We start from the raw sequence: 23,122 nt of genomic DNA, 5'->3' as shown, positions 1-23,122 counted from the left end.
ATATTGTCCTCCTTTCCAAGATTATTAAAAAATGCAGTGGTGTGGGCTGAGGCATTATTTTGACTCTTGGCTTTTTCAAATATTTATTTACAGACTTAAATACTGAGGCAATATTTGCCAACTGCTTAAACCTGTATACAGCTCCCACACCTTTCAATTTTGGATCTTCCACTCTATATGTTTATTCTCAATTTGCATAATGTACTGCCAGTTTATCATGTTAATGAGCTAAATCAGGGGCTGTGATTATTATTTTTTTTTTAGAAACTACGAGCCAGGAGTGGTTTTTACATTTTTTAATTGGTGAAAAACAACCAAAAGAAAAAGAGTATTTTGTGACACAGGAAAAATTACACGAAATGCAAATTTCTACACCCATAAAGTCTCACTGGAACACAGCCCCACCCATTCATTTATGTAGTGTCTAGGACTGCTTTCACACTGCAGTGACACCTGAGCTGTGACAGAGACCATATAACCCACAAAGCCTGAAGTACTTATTTTCTGGTATGGTAAAAAGTTTGCTGACCCTGGGCTAATGAGAGGTTAGGGAATCCCTGGATGGAGAAGCCAAGTTGCTAGCCTCTGGGTTTAATCACTTTTTCACTTCTCTAAGCTTTTTCCTGTGGTTGTCCCGATCTGAGCAGCCCCTCTTACCACCCACTCTGCTTTCTTCAAGTTTCAAGTCCCAGTGAAAGTTCCATATTCTCTCGAATCACTTTAGCCTGAAGGGATTACCTCTAGCTCCTGAACCCCCCAGAGCAAATCGCACCTAGATACGCATTTGAGGTTAGTAAATCTCGCACAGTCTGAATTCTCATCACTATACAATGTTCCAAGTTTTACTGGTCTTCAATTCTGTAGTGCTTCTGTCACGGCTCAGCTTGGGGCAGGCACAGTGCCTCACAGTTCTCTGAATCCAGCTGGGAGACCAGAAATCAGCAGTCCAAAGTGCTGACCAGCTCAATGTTCCATATGATGTCATCAGGCAAGGCACAGACCACAAACCCTGACTGTCTCACCCTCTGGTGCTTGATCCCCCAGCTCCCCAAATATGTATGGATGTGCAGTCCTTCCTATGGCATGAAGACTCTTTACAGTTCAAATGAAACTGCCTGTGTTGGCAGCTCTCTGTCAGGGAAAGCAATGACTTTTCAGTCCCTGGTTCGATGAGGAAATGAATACTCAAGTTACTTTCTGGTAAATCTCAAGGATTTGAGGAGAGCTGTGGGCAACAGACAATTTAAGTACACAGAGAACTAATGAATGATGAAGAATAACCCCTGGATTTCCTGCGTGCCCTCGATAAAGAAAATGTGGTATTTCTCCTATGAGGGAACACAGCAGGCAGTATGAATCATGAGGAACGCTGGGGAATGTTCACTGTGGGAATCTGGACCACTGCAGTGTTCATTTTCTTTTCTCTCCAAACAAAACAAAAATCTATCATGTCTCAGAGATATACAATATGCTTAGCAAGTGCTAGGGTATTTCAGGTGATAAGGAAGAAAACGACGTATGAGTCCAAACACTCTGGGTGGAGAGGGGGTGAACTAAAAGAACTGATACTCCCTAAAGTTACAGGGAAGCCCCCAAAAGTTTGAGTAATTTGGCCAGAATTCCATAGTTAAAGGGCAGTAACTCCAGTCTGAAGTGGGTGGGGAGGCACACTGTGCCTTTCACGAGGGCACAATGAAGGTAAAATTTACGCATGAAAAATACACTTTGGAATGGACTCAGTCTAATGAGTTATGGTGCAATAAAAAGGAAACTGAATCAGGAATCAGATATGAAATGAGAAACCAGTTATAAATATCAGGGAAGACTCCAACAGTAACAATAAAGAAAAAATATCAAAGAATGGCCTTGCCAAGAAACATCAGAGCCATATGAAGAAAATGTTAAAAATCTGAAGAAGCAGCAAGTCCTATCACCAGTCATGTAACTAGTCCCAACGTATCTTAAAACAAATTATAAAGCATAGTAATTATAATGATAACTGCTCTATTTTGAAGCATAATTAGACAAGATGAGTCAATGGAACAGGACTGAATATTCAGAATAAAACCAAATAAATGTAGAAACTTAGTATATGATAAAGGCAGCATTTCAAATGAATGGGAAAAGCTGAATTAGCCAATAAAAAATCTTCAAACTGGCTACCATTAAAAAAAACTAATTCTACATATTAATTCTTATATCAAAATAAAGTCTAGATGTCTCTGATGTGAATGTAAAAATTAAAATTCTGCAAATACTAGAAAAATTCGTATTTTAAAATATAATTTTGTTTTAGGGGAGAAACCTAGCAGACACCACCTTAACCAAGTGACTGAGGTTAACATCACCAGAGATAATCATGATAATCTCCATCTAATCATAAGAAAACATCAAATTGAGAGACATTCTTTAGAACACCTAACCAAGGAATTAAGGGCATGAAAGATAATGAAAGACTACAGAGCTATCACAGATCAGAAGAGAATAAGAAAATATGACAAATACAATATGGGTTTCTAAAACAGAATAAGGACATTAATGAAAAAACTCATAAAATATGAAGTCTGTAATTGAGTTTAAATAGTAATGTACCAATGCTAATTCCCTAGTTTTGCAAATCATATCACAGTTGTATAAGATATTAATATTAAGAAATGAATATATCAGAACACTTCATAGTATCTTTGCAACTCCTCTCTAAGTATAAAATTATTTCAACATAAAAAGCTTAAAAATAACTTGTTTTTTTAAATAGTTTTTTGACTTAAATAAAAAACACGTATATACACACATAACACAAATAGTTTTGAGTGAGCCCTTTCTACACAATGAATCCTTAAATCCAAAGGCAAACCTTGATGTACAGAATTTCATAAAATGGCAAATATTTTATGTGGTGAAAATAACACAAATAAAATCAAAAAAGAAAAGATTAATACAAATAAATATTCACACCACATATGACAAACAAAAATGATACTTTTCCTTACCATATTATCTGTCAAACCAGTGAAATAACAAAAAATGGCAAAAATCATAAACTGACAATTCAGAAAGATGTGGAGCTCTACTCATAATAAAGGAAGTACAAGGTAAGATGAGATAACATTTTCCATCTACAGAATGACAAAACTCAAAAAATTTAATCCAAGGTGGTGTTGGGAATGTAGGGAAATGGGTACCTTCATATTTTACTATTTGTGGTAGTAATAATTGGTGTTTGCTCTTAGGATACCCTTTGAATCAGTACTTAAGCTCTAGAGTTTTACCCCACTAAAATATATTGGCACATGTACGTAATGAGGTAAGTGTCAGGGATTCATTGTAGCACTGTTTATAATGCAAGATTAAAAACAATTTTAATGTTCAACAAAAATTAGCAACAACTATACTACATCCAGACCCACCCCCAAATATTAAACAGCTCTTAAAGAATGAGATAACTATGCTGCTATGTAACCACCACCAAGTAACCAAGATAAACTGCTAAAGTACTACGTTCCATTTGCTATGGGAGCCATGAATTACGGAGTTTGTTTGAAGAACCCTTACGGGTTTACAACTGCCTTTCTGCTTGCAGTTTTGGCTAAATAAAGTCTATTTCAACAAATGTTTATAAAATGCATGCCTGGAAGAAGGCAACTAACTGCACATTATATAGCAAAGTCAGGAATCTCTAGAACAAAGGGTCCCAACCTAAAGAATTATTTCTCAACATTTGAGTAAAGGTAACCAGGAAAATATCCAGCAAATTGCTAGCTATGCCACCTTCTACTAGAGAATCAGAAAGGTATGCAAAGATGAAGACTGAGTGGCTCTTCCCAACAATGTCTTGGAGCATATCTATTTTCGTATCTTGGGGCATATCATATTCATGACATACCTACTTTAATCAAAGCTTTTCTAGTCAAGAGTCTTCTAACTAATAAAATAAGACAGAGTGAAGCTCCCAATGATGCAACAGCAGAGAAATGACCACAATGCATCATGCTTACCTGCCCTACATCTCCTGGAAGGTAATTCTGCTACTTGGTGCCATCGCTCTTCTTTAAAGTCATAGCATTCCACACTTCGGATAGCCTTTGGTGCTTGGCCCCCAACTACCACCATCAACTGGAATGGCAGAAATGTAAGCACTTGAATAAGCAACTATTGCATATAGAGGGATTTAAAATGTCCTACAAAGACACTAATGTGGAGAGTGTTAGGATGAAAATGGTAGGGTGAGCTGGGGAAAAACCACCACCTAATCAACACTTAATAAACATCAACAAAGGGGGCACATGTTAGAACTACAATTCTATTATCTACCACATTTAGTCAAAAATAAGGATTTCAGAAACTAGACTAAGTTTCTGATCCTTCAAGCAAAAGCAGTATTAAAGCCAAAAAACAGCAGGCACTCAGCACTGGCAAGGCTGCAATATGTCATAGGGCTTGCTATAAACTAGACCCTGGCTTTGTAATGACCAGGGATTAGGTCTCCACAATTCAGAAGAACAGACAGAAGTGAAATCTATGTTAGTAGGTAGGTGAAATGAAAAGGGCAGTAAGGTATTAAAAGAAACATGAAAAAAGGAAAATAAAAAAACTATTGAAAAGGTGGGGGGGGAGTAACTGAACTGGAGTTCACAAGAGAGCATACATTTCTAGATCTCAAGTAGAGACCTCCTTTGATGCCACACAAATAAATCAATCTAAAGGACAGATAATGGAGATACCTGGAATCATAATGAATGAATGTACAATAGGCTAGTGTTAAGAATAAACAAGGTCTACAAATTTCTTCAGTTCAATCCAACTATTCATTAAGTGCCTATCATCTATATTTGTCCAGAACTGTGCTAGGTATCATACACATAAGAAATACAAGACAGTCTCTACCTCCCAAGAGCTTACAGATCTCACTAAGGAGACAAGACCCATGAAGTAATTCAAGAACAATTATGCATGACCAAAAAGGTATATGATTAGTATAGACATGAATCGCTAATGCTGATCAGAAAATGGAATGTTGCCATAATTCAGTGAAGGCTTCCTGGAGGGGGTGAAACCTTGAGAGACAGATGGAATTTAGCTGTCACTGGGTTTGTCTTTTACCGAGTACGAAGGGGCACTCTTTGGCATCACTGAAAACACAGCTATCAAATTGGAAGAACATAAAAGTTAATGATATCACGCATGGAAAACTTTAAAGAATGGCAAGGACCTCAGGGGAAAGATGATGTGATGATAGGAGGAAACAGATGTTCAAAGGAAATAAAAAGTCAACACAAAAGGAGACAGAATCACTCATACATACAAAAAGGGGAGGTTTGCTTAGCAAAGCAATGACCTACCTGTACTTAGAACTACAGAAAGATGGGTACGGCGAAAACATGATTCCTGAATCAGAGTAAATCCCAAGTTTCCAAAAAGAAGACTCTTTTAGTAATTTATCAACTGGAGAGTAGAAGAAATTTTAAGGTCTTAAAAAAGAAGACTGGGCATAGACCAGTAACATGATTTTTTTCAGATATGTCATTCTTCTAATGTTGACGCAAATAAGGAAGAATTAAGAAAATCTGCAATACTCTCCCTGCTTTCACCAAGCGGAAAAAAGGGGAGGGGGAGAAGAAAGGCAGGTTGTAAAATCATAGAGGTAGGACAGACAGAAAGATCATCCCCATATCCAGCTATTTATGTAAGATCGATCAGCATTTAAACTTCTAAACACTGCCTAGCAGTTAGGCAATAGTTATCAAAGGCTTGGTTAACATCTCCGAAGATCACTTTTACAGAACAAATCTCTGAAGGCAATATTTTTCAAAAAATCAGAAAAAATACTGATTTATTAGATTTCATGATTCTCAAACTTCGAATCTCACACTTTCCGTGCGGTGGTTCTCTTCTGCACATCACAATGAGGACAGAAGGGAAAACGCACTAATGAATACAGAGAATGGCAGTATTATGTATCCTGAGCTCACCCAAGAACAGTAGAATGAGGTGATGATTTGGGACTCCCAGGAATCAGAGAGAAGAGGGACAAAGATTGGATAATGGGAACAAAAGAGAGCAGGGATATTTGTATGAGATCAAGAGACTGCACTAAAAACCACTGTGCTACCAACCATCAAAACAAGTGATCATAACTCTGGCACCACAGTTATTTGTAAAAGGCATCTGATCTGTTTTGAGAAACACCAAACTAATTATGCTAATATAAAGGAATAGAAAACTGGAAACATTTTTTTGTACAGAAAAGTTCAATGTGACATGTTTAAGGCAGGCAAGAGGGAGGTAGGGGAGTTAAACAAACCCCAGCGACCATCCGAAAATGCACATTAAACTTTGTTTTCTCATTTTCTTCACCTACTAAATATTAGGTAGAAAATGCCTCCCGAAAAATCAAGTTTCATAATTTCCCAGTTGGAAATCTGAACAGATATCCTGAGTAAAATGAATACATACACAGAAATAATATGGTAACATTTCTAAAAATACAGACTCCAAAGTGAAAAGGCAACAAAGTACAGAAGCAAACATAGTTTCTCACTATGATGTCCGAATCCAAGAGTGCCTTACACACTCCCAATATTGTTCACTGAAAAAGCAAAACTAATGTATGAGAGATAAAAAGAATCATTCATGCAAATCTGTATGATTCCATAAAATCAGAGCCTAATATAAAAAGTACTAAGTCACTGTCATGGAAGAAATTTACTGAATATTGCAAAAGTTTTCTTAGCACTACACTTCCACATTTTGTCTGATTTGACTTATCAATACCATGATAAAATGCATCATTATTATAAAATATGTAAGCATGAGAAATTAACCTTTACATTATTCTTACCTATCTATTCAGAATTAATCTTGAATATAACCACTCTAAAATGGCAAACAGTGTGCTGAAACAGCATCCAATATAAGTATCTTTTCAAAAACATATGTAAATAAATCTTTAAAAATTATTTTTATTAAAAAATAAATAAAATTGTTTTTATTAACATATAATGTACTATTTGCTCCAGGGGTACAGATCTGTGAATTATCAGGCTTACACACTTCACAGCACTCACCATAGCACATACCCACCCCAATGTCCATAACCCAACCGCCCTCTCCCTACTCTCTCACTCCCAGCAACCCTCAGTTTGTTTTGTGAGATTAAGAGTCTCTTATGGATTGTCTCCCTCCTGATGCCATCTTGTTTCATTTTTTCCTTCCCTACCCCCACAACCCCTACCCTGCCTCTCAAATTCCTCATATCAAAGAGATTCATATAATAATTCTTTCTCTGGTTGACTTATTTTGCTCAGCATAATACCCTCTAGTTCCATCCACATCATTACAAATGGCAAAATTTCATTTCTTTTTGATGGCTGCATAATTCCATTGTGTATATATACTAAATTTTCTTGATCCATTCATCTGTTGATGGACATCTAGGTTCTTTCCATAGTTTGGCTATTGTGGACATTGCTGCTATAAACATTCAGGTGCACATGCCCCTTCAGATCATTACATTTGTATCTTTAGGGTAAATACCCAGTAGTGTGATTGCTGGGTCATAGGGTATCTCTATTTTCAACTTTTTGAGGAACCACAACACTGTTTTCCAGAGTAGTGGACAAGCTTGCATTCCCACCAACAGTGTAGGAAGGTTCCCCTTTCTCTGCATCCTCTCCAACATGTCGTTACCTGACCTGTTAGTTTTAGCCATTTTGACTGGTGTGAGGTGGTTTCATCTCATTGCGGTTTTGATTTCTATTTCCCTGATGCTGAGTGACGTGGAGCACTTTTCATTTGTCTGTTGGCCTTCTGGCTGTCTTCTTTGCAGAAATATATGTACATGTCTTCTGCCCATTTTTTCATTGGATTATTTGGTCTTTGGGTGTTGAGTTTGATAAGTTCTTTACAGATTTTGGACACTAGCCCTTTATCTGATATGTCATTTGCGAGTATCTTCTCCCATTCTGTCAGCTACTTTTGGTTTTGTTAAATGTTTCCTTTGCTGTGCAAAAGCTTTTGATCTGGATGAAGTTCCAATAGTTCATTTTTGCCCTTGCTTCCCTTGCCTTTGGCAATGTTTCTAGGAAGAAGTTGCTGCAACTGAGGTCGAAGAGGTTGTTGCCTATGTTCTCCTCAAGAATTCTGATGGATTCCTGTCTCACATTGAGGGTCTTTCATCCATTTTGAGTCTATTTTTGTGTGTGGTGCAAGGAAATGGTCCAGTTTCATTCTTCTGCAGGTGGCTGTCCAGTTTTCCCAAAACCATGTCTTTTTTTCCATTGGACATTCTTTCATGCAATTCTTTTTTCAAGCATTTCAAGCATTCTTTCATGCTTTGTCAAAGATTAGTTGACCACAGAGTAGAGGGTCCATTTCTGGGCTCTCCATTCTGTTCCCTTGAGCTATGTGTCTGTTTTGGGGCCAGTACCATACTGTCTTGATGATTACAGCTTTGTAATAGAGCTTCAAGTCTGGAATTGTGATGCCACCAACTCTGGCTTTCTTTTTCAACATTCCTCTGGCTATTCGGGGGTCTTTTCTGGTTCCATATAAATTTTAGGATTACTTTTTCCATTTCTGTGAAAAAAATTGATGGTATTTTGATAGGGATTGCATTAAATGTGTAGATTGCTAAAGGAAGCACAGACATTTTCACAATATTTGTTCTTCCAATCCATAAGAATGGAATGGTTTTCCGTTTCTTTGTGTCTTCCTCACTCTCTTTCATGAGTACTTTATATTTTTCTGAGTACAGATTCTTTGCCTCTTTGGTTAGCTTTATTCCTAGGTATCTTATGGTTTTGGGTGCAATTGTAAATGGGATCAACTCCTTAATTTCTCTTTCTTCTGTCTTGCTGTCTGTGTATAGAAATGCAACTGATTTCTGTACATTGATTTTATATCCTGACACTTTACTCAATTCCTATATGAGTTCTAGCAGTTTTGGAATGGAGTCTTTTGGGTTTTCCACATAAAGTATCATATCATCTGCAAAGAGTGAGAGTTTGAGTTCTTCTTTGTCAATTCAGATGTCTTTTGTTGTTGTTGTTGTTATCTGACTGCTGAGGCTAGAACTTCCAGTACTATGCTGAATAGCAGTGGTGATAGTGGACATCCCTGCCCTGTTCCTGACCTTAGGGGAAAAGCTCTCAGTTTTTCCCCATTGAGAATGAAATTCACTGTTGTTTTTTCATAGATAGCTTTGATGATATTGAGGTATATACCCTCTATCCCTACACTTTGAAGAGTTTTGATCAAGAAAGGACACTGTACTTTGTCAAATGCTTTTTCAGCATCTATTAGTATCATATGGTTCTTGTTCTTTCTTTTATTAATGTGTTGTATCTCATTGATTGATTTGTGGATGTTGAACCAAACTTGTAGCCCAGGAATAAACCCTACTTGGGTCGTGGTGAATAATCCTTTTAATGTACTGTTGGATCTTATTGGCTAGTATTTTGGTGAGACTTTTTGCATCCGTGTTCATCAAAGATATTGGTCTGTAATTCTCCTTTTTGATGGAGCCTTCATCTGGTCTTGGGATCAAGGTAATGTTGGCCTTATAATGAGTTTGGAAGTTTTCCTTCCATTTCTATTTTTTGGTACAGTTTCAGGAGAATAGGTGTTAATTCTTCTTTAAATGTTTGGTAGAAATCCCCTGGGAAGCCATCTGGCCTTGGGCTCTTGATGTTGGGAGATTTTTGATGACTGGTTCAAACTCCTTACTGGTTATGGGTCTGTTCAGGTTTTCTGTTTCTTCCTGGTTCAGTTGTGGTAGTTTATATGTTTCTAGGAATGCATCCATTTCTTCCAGATTGTCAAATTTGATGGCGTAGAGTTGCTCATAGTATGTTCTTATAATAGTTAGTATTTCTTTGGTGTTAGTTGTGATCTCTCCTCTTTCATTCATGATTTTATTTATTTGGGTCCTTTCTCTTTTCTTTTTGATAAGTCTGGCCAGGGGTTTATCAATCTTATTAATTCTTTGAAGGAACCAGCTCCTACCTTTTCATTTATTTGGTCTACTCTTCTTTTGGTTTCTATTTCATTTATTTCTGCTCTGATCTTTATTATTTCTCTTCTCCTGCTGGATTTAGGCTTTCTTTACTGTTCTTTCTCCAGCTTCTTTAGGTGTAGGGCTATGTTGTGTACTTTAGACCATTCTTGTTTCTTGGCAAAGGCTTGCATCGCTATATACTTTTCTCTCAGGACCGCCTTTGCTATGCCCCAAAGATTTTGAATAGTTGTCTGTTCATTTTCATTTGTTTCCACGGATTTTTTCAATTCTTCTTTAATTTCTGGGTTGACCCATTCATTCTTTAGTAGGATGCTCTTTAACCTCCATGTATTTGAGTTCTTTCCAACTTTCCTCTTGTGACTGAGTTCTAGCTTCAGAGCATTGTGGTCTGAAAATATGCAGGGAATGATCCCAGTCTTTTGGTACCGGTTGAGACCTGATTTGTGACCCAGGATGTGATCTATTCTGGAGAATGTTTCATGTGCACTACAGAAGAATGTGTATTCTGTTGCTTTGGGATGGAATGTTCTGAATAGATCTGAACAAGATATATTGGTTCACTGGACATCTGGTCCAGTGTGTCATTTAAGGCCTTTATTTCCTTGTTGATCTTTTGCTTAGATGATCTGTTCATTTCAGTGGGGGGTGTGTGTTAAAGTCCCATACTATTATTGTATTATTGTCAATGTGTTTCTTTGATTTTGTTATTAATTTGTTTATATAGTTGGCTGCTCCCATGTTAGAAGCATAAATATTTACAATTGTTAGATCTTCTTGTTGGACAGACCCTTTAAGTAAAATATAGTGTCCTTCCTTATCTCTTATTACAGTCCTTGACTTAAAATCTTATTTATCTGATATAAAGATTGCCACCCCAGCTTTCTTCTGATGTCCATAAGCATGGTAAATTGTTTTCCTCACTTTAAATCTGTCTTTGGGTCTAAAATGAGTTTCTTGTAGACAGCATATCAATTGGTCTGTTTGTTTTTTTTTTCCAATTTATTTATTTTCAGAAAAACATTATTCATTATTTTTTCACCACACCCAGTGCTCCATGCAAGCCGTGCCCTCTATAATACCCACCACCTGGTACCCCAACCTCCCACCCCCCCGCCACTTCAAACCCCTCAGACTGTTTTTCAGAGTCCATAGTCTCTCATGGTTCACCTCCCCTTCCAATTTACCCAAATTCCCTACTCCTCTCTAACGCCCCTTGTCCTCCATGCTATTTGTTATGCTCCACAAATAAGTGAAACCATATGATAATTGACTCTCTCTGCTTGACTTATTTCACTCAGCATAATCTCTTCCAGTCCCATCCATGTTGCTACAAAAGTTGGGTATTCATCCTTTCTGATGGAGGCATAATACTCCATAGTGTATATGGACCACATCTTCCTTATCCATTCATCCGTTGAAGGGCATCTTGGTTCTTTCCATAGTTTGGCGACTGTGGCCATTGCTGCTATAAACATTGGGGTACAGATGGCCCTTCTTTTCACGACATCTGTGTCTTTGGGGTAAATACCCAGGAGTGCAATTGCAGGGTCATAGGGAAGCTCTATTTTTAATTTCTTGAGGAATCTCCACACTGTTCTCCAAAGAGGCTGCACCAACTTGCATTCCCACCAACAGTGTAAGAGGGTTCCCCTTTCTCCACATCCTCTCCAACACATGTTGTTTCCTGTTTTGTTAATTTTGGCCATTCTAACTGGTGTAAGGTGATATCTCAATGTGGTTTTAATTTGAATCTCCCTGAGGGCTAAGGATGATGAGCATTTTTTCATGTGTCTGATAGCCATTTGTATGTCTTGATTGGAGAAGTGTCTGTTCATATCTTCTGCCCATTTTTTGATGCATTTGCCTGTTTCGTGTGGGTTGAGTTTGAGGAGTTCATTATAGATCCTGGATATCAACCTTTTGTCTGTACTGTCATTTGCAAATATCTTCTCCCATTCCGTGGGTTGCCTCTTTGTTTTTTTGACTGTTTCCTTTGCTGTGCAGAAGCTTTTGATTTTGATGAAGTCCCAGAAGTTTATTTTCGCTTTTGTTTCCTTTGCCTTTGGAGACGTATCTTGAAAGAAGTTGCTGTGGCTGATATCAAAGAGATTACTGCCTATGTTCTCCTCTAAGATTCTGATGGATTCCTGTCTCACGTTGAGGTCTTTTATCCATTTTGAGTAGATCTTTGTGTACGGTGTAAGAGAATGGTCGAGTTTCATTCTTCTACATATAGCTGTCCAGTTTTCCCAGCACCATTTATTGAAGAGACTGTCTTTTTTCCACTGTATATTTTTTCCTGTTTTGTCAAAGATTAATTGACCATAGAGTTGAGGGTCCATATCTGGGCTCTACTCTGTTCCACTGGTCTATGTGTCTGTTTTTATGCCAGTACCATGCTGTCTTGGTGATCACAGCTTTGTAATAAAGCTTGAAATCAGGTAAGGTGATGCCGCCAGCTTTATTTTTGTTTTTCAACATTTCCTTAGCGATTCGGGGTCTCTTCTGATTCCATACAAATTTTAGGATTATTTGCTCCAGCTCTTTGAAGAATGCCGGTGGAATTTTGATCGGAATGGCATTAAAAGTATAGATTGCTCTAGGCAGTATAGACATTTTAACAATGTTTATTCTTCCGATCCAAGAGCATGGAATGGTCTTCCATCTATATGTGTCTTCTTCAATTTCTTTCATGAGTGTTCTGTAGTTCATTGAGTACAGATCCTTTACCTCTTTGGTTAGGTTTACTCCCAGGTATCTTATGGTTCTTGGTGCTATAGTAAATGGAATCGATTCTCTAATTTCCCTTTCTGTATTTTCATTGTTAGTGTATAAGAAAGCCACTGATTTCTGCACATTGACTTTGTATCCTGCCATGTTGCTGAATTGCTGTATGAGTTCTAGTAGTTTGGGGGTGGAGTCTTTTGGGTTTTCCATATAAAGAATCATGTCATCTGCGAAGAGAGAGAGTTTGACTTCTTCATTACCAATTTGGATACCTTTTATTTCTCTCTGTTGTCTGATTGCTGTTGCTAGGACTTCTAATACTATGTTGAACAAGAGGGGTGAGAGTGGGCATCCTTGTTGTGTTCCTGATCTCAACAGGAAGGCTGCAAGCTTTTTCCCATTGAGGATGATATTTGCTGTGGGTCTTTCATAGATAGATTTGATGAGGTTCAGGAATGTTCCCTCTATCCCTATACTTTGAAGCGTTTTAATCAGGAACGGATGCTGGATTTTGTCAAATGCTTTTTCTGCATCAATTGAGAGGACCATGTGGTTCTTCTCTCTTCTCATATTAATTTGTTGTATCACATTGATTGATTTACGAATGTTGAACCATCCTTGTAGCCCAGGGATGAATCCCACCTGATCATGGTGGATAATCTTTTTAATGTGCTGTTGGATCCTGTTGGCTAGGATCTTGTTGAGAATCTTAGCATCCATATTCATCAGTGATATTGGTCTGAAATTCTCCTTTTTGGTAGGGTCCTTGCCTGGTTTGGGGATCAGGGTAATGCTGGCTTCATAGAAAGAGTCTGGAAGTTTTCCTTCTGCTTCAATTTTTTGAAACAGCTTCAGGAGAATAGGTGTTATTTCTTCTTTGAAGGTTTGGTAGAATTCCCCAGGGAATCCGTCAGGTCCTGGGCTCTTGTTTTTGGGGAGGTTTTTGATCACTGATTCAATCTCGTTATTAGATATCGGTCTATTCAGGTTGTCGATTTCTTCCTGGTTCAATTTTGGTAGTTTATATTTTTCCAGGAATGCATCCATTTCATCTAGGTTGCTAAGCTTATTGGCATATAACTGTTCGTAATAACTTCTGATGATTTTTTCTACTTCCTTGGTGTTAGTTGTGATCTCTCCCTTTTCATTCATAATTGGTCTCATAATTGGTCTTGTTTTTTTACCGTGTCTTTTGACTGGGGCATTTAGCCCATTTACATTCAGGGTAACTATTGAAAGAGATGAATTTAGTGCCATTGTATTGCCTGTAAGATGACTGTTATTATATATTGTTTCTGTTCCTTTCTGGTCTACTATTTTTAGGCTCTCTCTTTGCTTAGAGGACCCCTTTCAATATTTCCTATAGGGCCGGCTGGTGTTTGTAAGTTCTTTTAATTTTTGTTTGTCCTGGAAGCTTTTTCTCTCTCCTATTTTCAGTGATAGTCTGGCTGGATATAGTATTCTTGGCTGCATATTTTTCTCATTTACTGCTCTGAATATATCATGCCAGTTCTTTCTGGCCTGCCAGATCTCTGTAGATAAGTCTGATGCTAATCTAATATTTCTACCATTGTATGTTACAGACTTCTTGTCCCCAGCTCCAGCTGCTTTCAGAATTTTCTCCTTGTCACTAAGACTTACAAGTTTGAGTATTAGATGGTGAGATGTGGACCTATTTTTACTGATTTTGAGTGGGGTTCCTGTGCCTCCTGGATTTTGATGCTTGTTCCCTTTGCCATATTAGGGAAATTCTCTACTATAATTTGCTGCAATATACCTTCTGCCCCTCTTTCTCTTCCTTCTTCTTTTGGGATCCCAATTATTCTAATGTTGTTTCATCTTATGGTATCACTTATCTCTCAAATTCTCCCCGCGTGGTCAAGTAGTTGTTTGTTTCTCTTTTGCTCAGCTTCTTTATTCTCCTTCATTTGGTCTTCTTTATCACTAATTCTCTCTTCTGCCTCATTTATCCTAGCAGTAAGAGTTTCCATTTTCTATTGCACCTCATTATTAGCTTTTTTTATTTCAACTTGGTTAGATTTTAGTTCTTTTATTTCTCCAGAAAGGGATTCACTAATATCTTCCATGCCTTTTTCAAGCCCAGCTGGCATACTGATAATCATCATTCTGAACTCTAGTTCTGACATATTACCAATGTCTGTACTGATTATGTTCCCAGCTGTCGGTACTACCTCTTGTTCTTTTTTGTGTGGTTTTTCCACCTTGTCATTTTATCCAGATAGGAGTATATGAATGAGAGAGTAAAATACTAAAAGGGTGGCAAGGACCCCAGAAAAATATACACTAACCAAATCAGAAATGACCCGAAACTGGAGGGGAGAAATAAGGGGGAAAAAATACAAAATTAACAAAATGTATATACTGGACTAGTGAATAGAACAGAGCCATCCACTTGATCTTGGATGTATTCTGGTGTCTTAGAAGAAACTAGCTCCCAAAATTTTAAGAAAAGAAAGACTTATACATATCCAAAAATAAGGGTAAACACAATGATGGGATGGAATATGACTGTAAAGATGAAAATTACAAAGTACTACATGGAGCACTGGATATGGTGCATAAACAAGGAATTCTGGAACACTGAAAATAAATAAATAAATAAATATATATATATATATATATATATATATGTAAAAAAAATCATAAAAAAGATTCTAAAAAAGGAATTGTTAAGTTGGGTGGAAAGGGAAAAAAAAATGGGAGGAGAATGTGATCAGGCTGGAGACTAGAACAAAGCCATGTGCTAATTTAGGGTACATTTTGATCTATTAGAAGAACTTGTATCCCAAAATTTTAAAGAAAAAAAGCCTATATGTACACAAAAAAATAAGGTTAAATACAATGAAGGAATAAAATATGACTGTAACAATGACAATTTTAAAAGTTTTTTAAAAAGTTATTTTTAAAATAAAAGAGTTAAAATACCTCAAAAGAGGAAAAAGGAAAATTTTAAAAAATAGAATAAAAAAAATAAAATTAAAAAAAAAATTAACTTTGCAAGACTAAAAGGATCATGGGGATAAAGCCATGAATTCTATGTGTTGCTTTCCCCTACCTCTGGAGGGGAGTTCTCCAGAATTCCTCAGTTCTTGTTGATCTGTGAACTTGATCTTAGCTGGATGTTCTTGCTGATCTTCTGTGGGAGGGACCTGTTGCAGTGATTCTCAAATGTGTCTGCCCGAGGCAGAATTTCACTGCCCTTCCCAGGGACCAGGCTAAGTAAACTGCTCTGGTTCGCTCTCAGTAGTTTTTGTTCCCTGAACACTTCCTGTAGAGATTTGGAGGATGGGAATAGAAATGGCGACCTCCCAATCTCCAGCCCTGTAGGAGTGGAGAGCTCAGGGCCCCACTCCTCAGTGTGCCCTCAGAGAAAAGCAGTCAATCACTTCTGTCTCCCTGGTCTCCGGGCACGTTCTGTGCTCACCCAGCCTGTGATTGAGCCCTTATATCTCTGGTGCATGGCCCCATCTGGAGTCTCCAAACCCAGCAGATTCCTGTCTCACGCTCCTGCAAGGCTCCTCCCAGAAGAGGAGGGTGGGGTCCCTGGTCAAAGTGCAGTGGCCCAACTGTGCCTTGGATCATGATGTAAGGTTGACCTTGAGTTGAGAGCTCACTCCTCTGTTCTGTCTCTGTAGTCGGCTTCCCCACTCCAATACCTGGCAGCTCTGACACACTCAGACAGCCCCGGTCTTTATGTGACCCTGTAAATCCTGAGACCACACTGTCCCCGCGAGAGCTCCACCACCACTTAGCCTCTGGAGCAACGTCCCTCAGTGGAGAAGACTCCTAAAACTTCCAATTTTGTGCTCTACTGCTCCACCGCTTGCCAGGAGCTGGTCCCTCTCCCATTGACTATCTTCCCATCTCTTTGGATCCACTTCTCTGCACATCCTACCTTCCAGAAAGTGGTCGATTTTTTGTTCTTAGAATTGCAGCTATTCCTCTCTTCTATCTCCTGTTGAGTTTGTAGGTGTTCAGAACGGTTTGATAATTATCTCGCTGAACCCCTGGGACCTAATGCTATTTCAGTCTCCTACTCCTCTGACATCTTGCTCAAGAAGAGCCTAGATAAATAAATTTTGAGAAGGGACCATGCAAATGCAAAGTCTAAGCAACAGTGGAGCATACTGCCATCTGCCATGTCTGCTGCCCCCCCGACCCCAGCCACCTGAGACAGCAGAATGAATAAGAACCTTGATGGATAGTATAAAAGGTAAAGAGCTGAGAAATCACAAGAATTAAGAAGAGTTGGAAGGGCACTCCAAAGCCACAACCAGAAAAGCCCAGAATCAATGTAACTGAACAGATGATCACAACTCTACAAAAGAGAAAATAAAATACTTGGTGGGATTTTACCAAGAACACTTCAGAAAGTTTCCAAAAGTGACATGTTTATTCCAGAAATTGGAAGAGAGTTAGTTTTCACTCTAAAGGTCATTGCAGAATAGTTAAAGACAGCAAAGCTAAAGATGCCAGAAGAAGAGAACTTTTACAAATATGGAATATTTTAAAAAGTATTAAAATAAAACAAAGCTGCTCAGAAGAATGCTGAAAAAACTAGCATAAAAAACGATAATTTAAATGGTCTAGGACTATGAACACTTTTTATAAATCTTCTTTTTTAAGAACAAAAACTGACACCAAATAATATGGACAAATATGAAGTGATGTAGACTTATAAAGATGGCTATTTATAAAAGCAGGTAAAAGGGTACTTGGAAAATGTAAACATTTATAAAATCAGCAGACCCGGATGGCATGCATACTAAGTGTTAAGGGAACTAGCTAATGTACTTACTGAGCCACTTACAATTATTTTTGAAAAATCTTGGAGAACTGAGGAGAGATCAGAAAATTTAAAAACGGCAAATACCAATTTTCAAAACAGGGTAGGAAGTGAATGCCTTGTAAATACCTTTTAAGTGATAACTCTGAGCAAAAATTTAGAGTATTTTGAGAAAAGCTTCCAAACCTCTAAGAGACAACAAAATGAGTAACACGCAAAGGGATGTTTAAAAAAAAAAAAAAAAAAAAAAAGTCATGCCAAATTTGAATCTATTTGATCCTGAATCTCACTGGATGTTACAGGCCAAATTACTTATTTTTGGCTTAGATAATAAACATAATTCTATGGACTGAAATTTTCTGCAAATGGACCTTGTCAGTGAGTGAGTATTTCTAGCAAGGTGTCACCAGGAAGAGCGGTGAGGTCCATTCTAAATTAAAATATTTACTAATGATCTAGAAGAAGGAGTAAATAGCATACTCGCAAAATACACAGTTGGTTCTAAATTGAGAAATGGTATTAACACTGGGCAGAACAGAAAAACAATGCCAACACAGATTTGAAGAAATTAAAAATGTACACTCCAAAAATAAAACTTGAAAAGAACACTAAGAGCATTAAGTGAAAGAATTTAAAAGACATAATTTAATGGAAAGGACAGAGTGGTAACTAAAGATGATGTAAGAAAACAATGGGTAACAAATTAACTCTTATTTCTTAATCCATCATTGCCCCACACTCATATAAGAGCTAAAAATAAATACATAAATAAAAGCATTATATTATGGATCATCCTGATTAGACCATACAAAATGATGCATAAAGTGCTGGTTTTCTAGTACTGTGAAGATGGAAAAGGCACAAGAAATTGTAAACAGAGACAGAAATGTGGGGTTATTCTGTCAGGAAAATTAAATCAGTAAAACATAAATGGCTTCAACTAAAAAGATAAAGGTAGAATATGAACTCTCACACAAGGGAAAGGTGAACACTGGTGATGTTGGACAACAGAGGGGAGACCTACAGTGAAATGACTACAGATGATGTGTGAGTGAACCATCAGACAGCATACAACAGGGAAGAGGAAGGAAACGAACTGAACAAGCTGTTCATCAGCCTTAACTCTAGTATGTAATTCTATGAAACTGCTCAGTTTTCAGTTACTACCTAAACACATAGCTTACAGACAAATCTTTCTACCTTCTCTGATTTTCCTTTCTACTGTAACTGAAGCTAATAAAACTCAGAAGAGACAAAAATCAGTTGCTTTCTGTTCCAGAACTCTGACATCATGCGGTTTATAAAGATTAAATGAACCAAACAATCCCCACCCTCCACACACAAACCCAACAGAGAAGCTGAATTATAGACACTACAATGAATTCTCAGGCATGTGGAAATTCAGATGAATAAAAACATTAACAGCCTCACTATGGGCCCTTCAGGTGAAGCAGTAACAAGTGTGAACAATAGATCCTACTTTGGGAAGGTTCATGGGTGTCCTCAGTCGAGTCCGGACACTCTTCATTAATATACGCTGCTCTGTTGGCAGCAAATGATACTTCATAGCTTCAATGAGGTAATCTTTGCAAGCACTGCTATTCTTGACCAATGCTTCCTCTTCAACCCTCTGTAAGAAGAAATAAGACATATCCCATGATGGGAATAACTATTCCATGATAAAACTGGCAAAGAAACAGAAATAAAGAAGAGGCAAAAAAAAAAAAAATAATAGTAACTATCCTCTCTGGTTCAGTCTTTTCCTTACAATGAAAATCACTGAGAGAAAAATAAATGAAGCCAAAAAATGCTCAATATCTGGTCTGCAGAGAAAAACACATGTAAGTAATAAAGAAAAGAATGGCAATCAAAATTAAATACCTCGACATCAGCTATAGAATCATCTTTAGGTAATACTATATTCATCTATATCTCTTCTTCTTTTTCTGTATATATTCACCTATTATCTTTAAACATCAAGCCAAAGAGTAAGAAAAACATTTAGATAATGAGTTCTTCAGGTGGAGTAGGCAATACTAATAAATTAAAGACACTTTTCAAACACAAAAAGGCAAATAAAATACCCAAGAGAATGATTCAAAATACCTATAACAACATGCCTACACCACAAACAAATCTTGTCCCTGCTATTCCTGACCTCACATGCAGAACAGATTTTTCTGTTCATTTTCTTAACAGTAGACTGTCAATGACTATACAGATCACAAAAAATAATGAGGCTTCAAGAAATCCTAAAATGCTCCAACTGAGTCTCTTAATAAAGAATGTTTCCTTAAATGGTTTCAATTATAAAAATGTTGAAAATGTTCAGACCAGGATGCTAATAATAAAAAATTCTCATAGACTGCTAAAATCCATTTATTTCTACTTATTTCAAATACCCTGGGTTTCCTCAGATTAGAAATAAAGACCAAAACCAAATATGTGCCGCTGTAAAACTATGATGTAGAATTAAATAGTATTTGGGTCAAATGTCAAAATTCCATTTCTGCAGGGCAATCAGAAGAAGCTTAAAAGGAAAGCAAAGAAGATACAGAGCAGGGACACAGAGGCACAGGTGCATTTATTTATGTGTAAATGACCATAAATACTCTGGATAAGCTCTGGTATTTGCTTGCCCACATCAAAAATTGGGGGAAGCAAATTTCCAAGAATGGGGAGTGGCCAAAGAAGGAACAGCTGCCAAGGACTGCAGATGCCTTTACTGTCCTCTGTACTATGCCCTGTGGATCTGTATTCTACAGATCTTACCACTGTGTAACAGGCATCTACATGCTGTCAGCCCGGAGACACAGTGCTACCCGTGACAAAGTGCCATGTGTATTCATGTGTTTTGCATATGCTTTTACCTGAACTAAATATTCCCGAGGAAGCAAAGGTAACCGCACATGTTCCATCAGCCGAGCCATAAATTCTTGCCTTACATCTTTGTCATGGTTTACCCAAGCTATTACTGCTTCAAATACCTTGCAGAAAATATGGGGAAAAGAAAAATAAGTAATGAGTTATGGACCAAGGCATGTGAATGAAGTATGACGAGATTACTGTCGTCAGTATATACGAGATTTTATTCAGTTCCTGCTAAGACATCCAAGTTTAACACATAGCTCAAATTTTTCAAAATCTTGACCTGTGCTGTACTAAAAAAGTTATTAAGTCTATTTCTTTCTTTTAATTTGGTATTTAGTAATTACTTTATTTTTTTCCAGCTTCACTGAAGTATAATTGACAGATAACATAAGTTTAAGATGTTCATCTGATATATTTATACATTGCAAAATGATGACCATCATAACCTTAGCTAATACCTTCATTATGTCACGTAATTATGTATATTATGTACTTCTTTTTTGTGTACATTTAAGATATACTCTCTTAGCCACTTTCAAGTATATAATACAGTTCTCTTAACTATAATCACCATACTATACATTCCCGAGAACCTACTCATCTTACAAGCAGAAGTTTATACCCTTTCACCAACATCTCATTTCTCCCATCTCCAACCCCACATAACCACCACTGCACTTTGTTTCTATGAGTTCAGTTTATTTAGATTCCAAATATAAGTGATATATAGCATTTGTCTTTTTTCTGACTTCTTTCACTTAGCAAATGCCCTCAAGGTCCACACATGTTCTCACAAATGGCAGTTATTTCCTTTCTTGTGACTGAATAATACTCCAGTGTGTGTCTCTGTGTGTGTGCATGCGTGTGAGTGTGAGAGAGATATCTTCTTTATCCATTTATCCACTGATGGACACTAGGTTGTTTCTATATTTTGGTTCTTGTGAACAATGCTGCAATAAACCAATGCACATGGGAGTGCAGATGTCTCTTCAAGATTCTGTTTTCATTTCCTTCAGATAGAGGCAGAAGTGGAATTGATGGGTGATACAGTAGTTCTACTTTTAATTGAATAAGTACCTTTAGTACTTTTATATATTAAGATATATTAAGTATTTTTCATTTGGTATTTACGCAGAATTTCACCAAATACATTATCTAATATTCTTGAACTTAAATGGTTGCTGTGATAATCTGATGATACACGATCTAATTGAGTTGATAACCTTCTTAATTTGAATTTGGTTCTACTTACCTAGATTTAAATCTCAAGTCTCTTTGGAATAGAGCACCCAAAATAATAAAGCTAAGTGATTCTGTGGAATGAAAATCACATGCCCTTATAAACAACTATTTTGGGGGCTTTTTCTTTAGGTTTACACATAAATGTTAATGGTACACTTCTAAATCAAGGGTGTGCAGAATAGATGAACACAACTTTTCTCACAATGGAATGTATTAAAATCTACTATGGACTCTGAAAAACAATCTGAGGGGTTTGAAGTGGCCTGGGGGGGTGGGAGGTCAGGGTACCAGGTGGTGGGTATTATAGAGGGCACGGACTGCATGGAGCACTGGGTGTGATGAAAAAATAATGATACTGTTATGCTGAAAATAAATAAATGAAAAATCTATTGTTTTTTAATTTTCTTAAAAAAAGAAATAACAAGGGCATTACAACTTAACAACCTATGAGAAAGCTAATAGGCTAATATGAAGCCCATATTTGGCTATATAATTTCCCTCCAGGGCGATGAATATATAACCCAGTAATTTTTAAAGGCTTGTAGAAAATGCCTGATGATAGGTAAGTGGATTATTTGAAACAAAAAAACTTCTGTTGATACAGGAATAGAACAAGAAACTAAAAATGATTTACAATATAGTTAACATGGCTCTTTAATTCATTTGGTCAGCAAGTACCTACCAAGTACCTCTAGGTATTGGGTGCTAGAAATAAAAAGAATCTTGTCAATTCTATCTACTGTTTCTCAGCTCTGCTCGCTCTCCTCCACCTGTTTCAACCATCCTACATCAGCTCCTATTGCTCACTGGTATGATTTCAACATCCTCCTATCTGACCCTCACCCTACTTTTGATTCATTCAGCACACCACCACTGTGACAGCTGGCTTCCAAAATAGTCCCCTAATAAACCACACCTCTGAGTATCCACACCTTATGAAACCTGCCACGGGGAATCTAAGTTGGCCCTGTATAACAAAAAATATATATAAATAAATAAAGAAGCAGAAGCAGTGCTGAGTGATTTCTAAAGCTTTTCAGTTTTCACTCAGGTCTCCTGAAATGCTCATTTGGGGGAAGACAGATGTCATGGAAGAAGACTCATTACTTGAGATTACCCTGGGACGAGGAACCCAAACTAGCCACACAGAGGGAGTGCAAGGAGGGGCCTGGAGGAAGAGGACAGAGGTGGAGGGAGATACCAACCAAACTCTAGCCCAAAAGCCAGACAAGTGAATGAAGGAGCCACTGTGGAAATTCTGGAGATATAAGACACCACGTGCAAATGGACTGAAGCTCCAGGATGGCCCATCTGGTATCAGGCTGGTATCTCCAGACATTCAGGCCAAGCCAGCAGAAGCCCCAGATACTACTGAGCAGAGATAAGCTGTCCCAAAATGCCCTGAATGAATTCTGCCCACAGAATTTTGAGCATAATAAAATGGTTATTGTTTTGTGTCA

At 37.5% G+C, this 23,122-nt stretch overlaps 1 protein-coding gene across 2 annotated transcripts in view; it reads right to left on the bottom strand.

Moving 5' to 3' along the window:
- KLHL2 (kelch like family member 2) overlaps positions 1–23,122 on the bottom strand; it is a 111,082-nt gene that overhangs the window by 9,393 nt on the left and 78,567 nt on the right. For both annotated transcript variants that reach the window (XM_044224797.1, XM_044224798.1), the window contains 3 exons: positions 20,420–20,536; positions 19,030–19,179; positions 3,996–4,113 (listed from right to left, as the gene is read on the bottom strand). In XM_044224797.1, coding sequence (XP_044080732.1) covers positions 3,996–4,113; positions 19,030–19,179; positions 20,420–20,536 — 385 coding nt within the window. The remainder of the gene's footprint in view (positions 1–3,995; positions 4,114–19,029; positions 19,180–20,419; positions 20,537–23,122) is intronic.

This window comes from Neovison vison, chromosome 11 (assembly GCF_020171115.1).
Source record: "Neovison vison isolate M4711 chromosome 11, ASM_NN_V1, whole genome shotgun sequence".
Classification (NCBI taxonomy): domain Eukaryota; kingdom Metazoa; phylum Chordata; class Mammalia; order Carnivora; family Mustelidae; genus Neogale; species Neogale vison.
The sequence above is the reverse complement of the archived record's forward strand: the minus strand, read 5'-3'. Positions and strand labels throughout refer to the sequence as shown.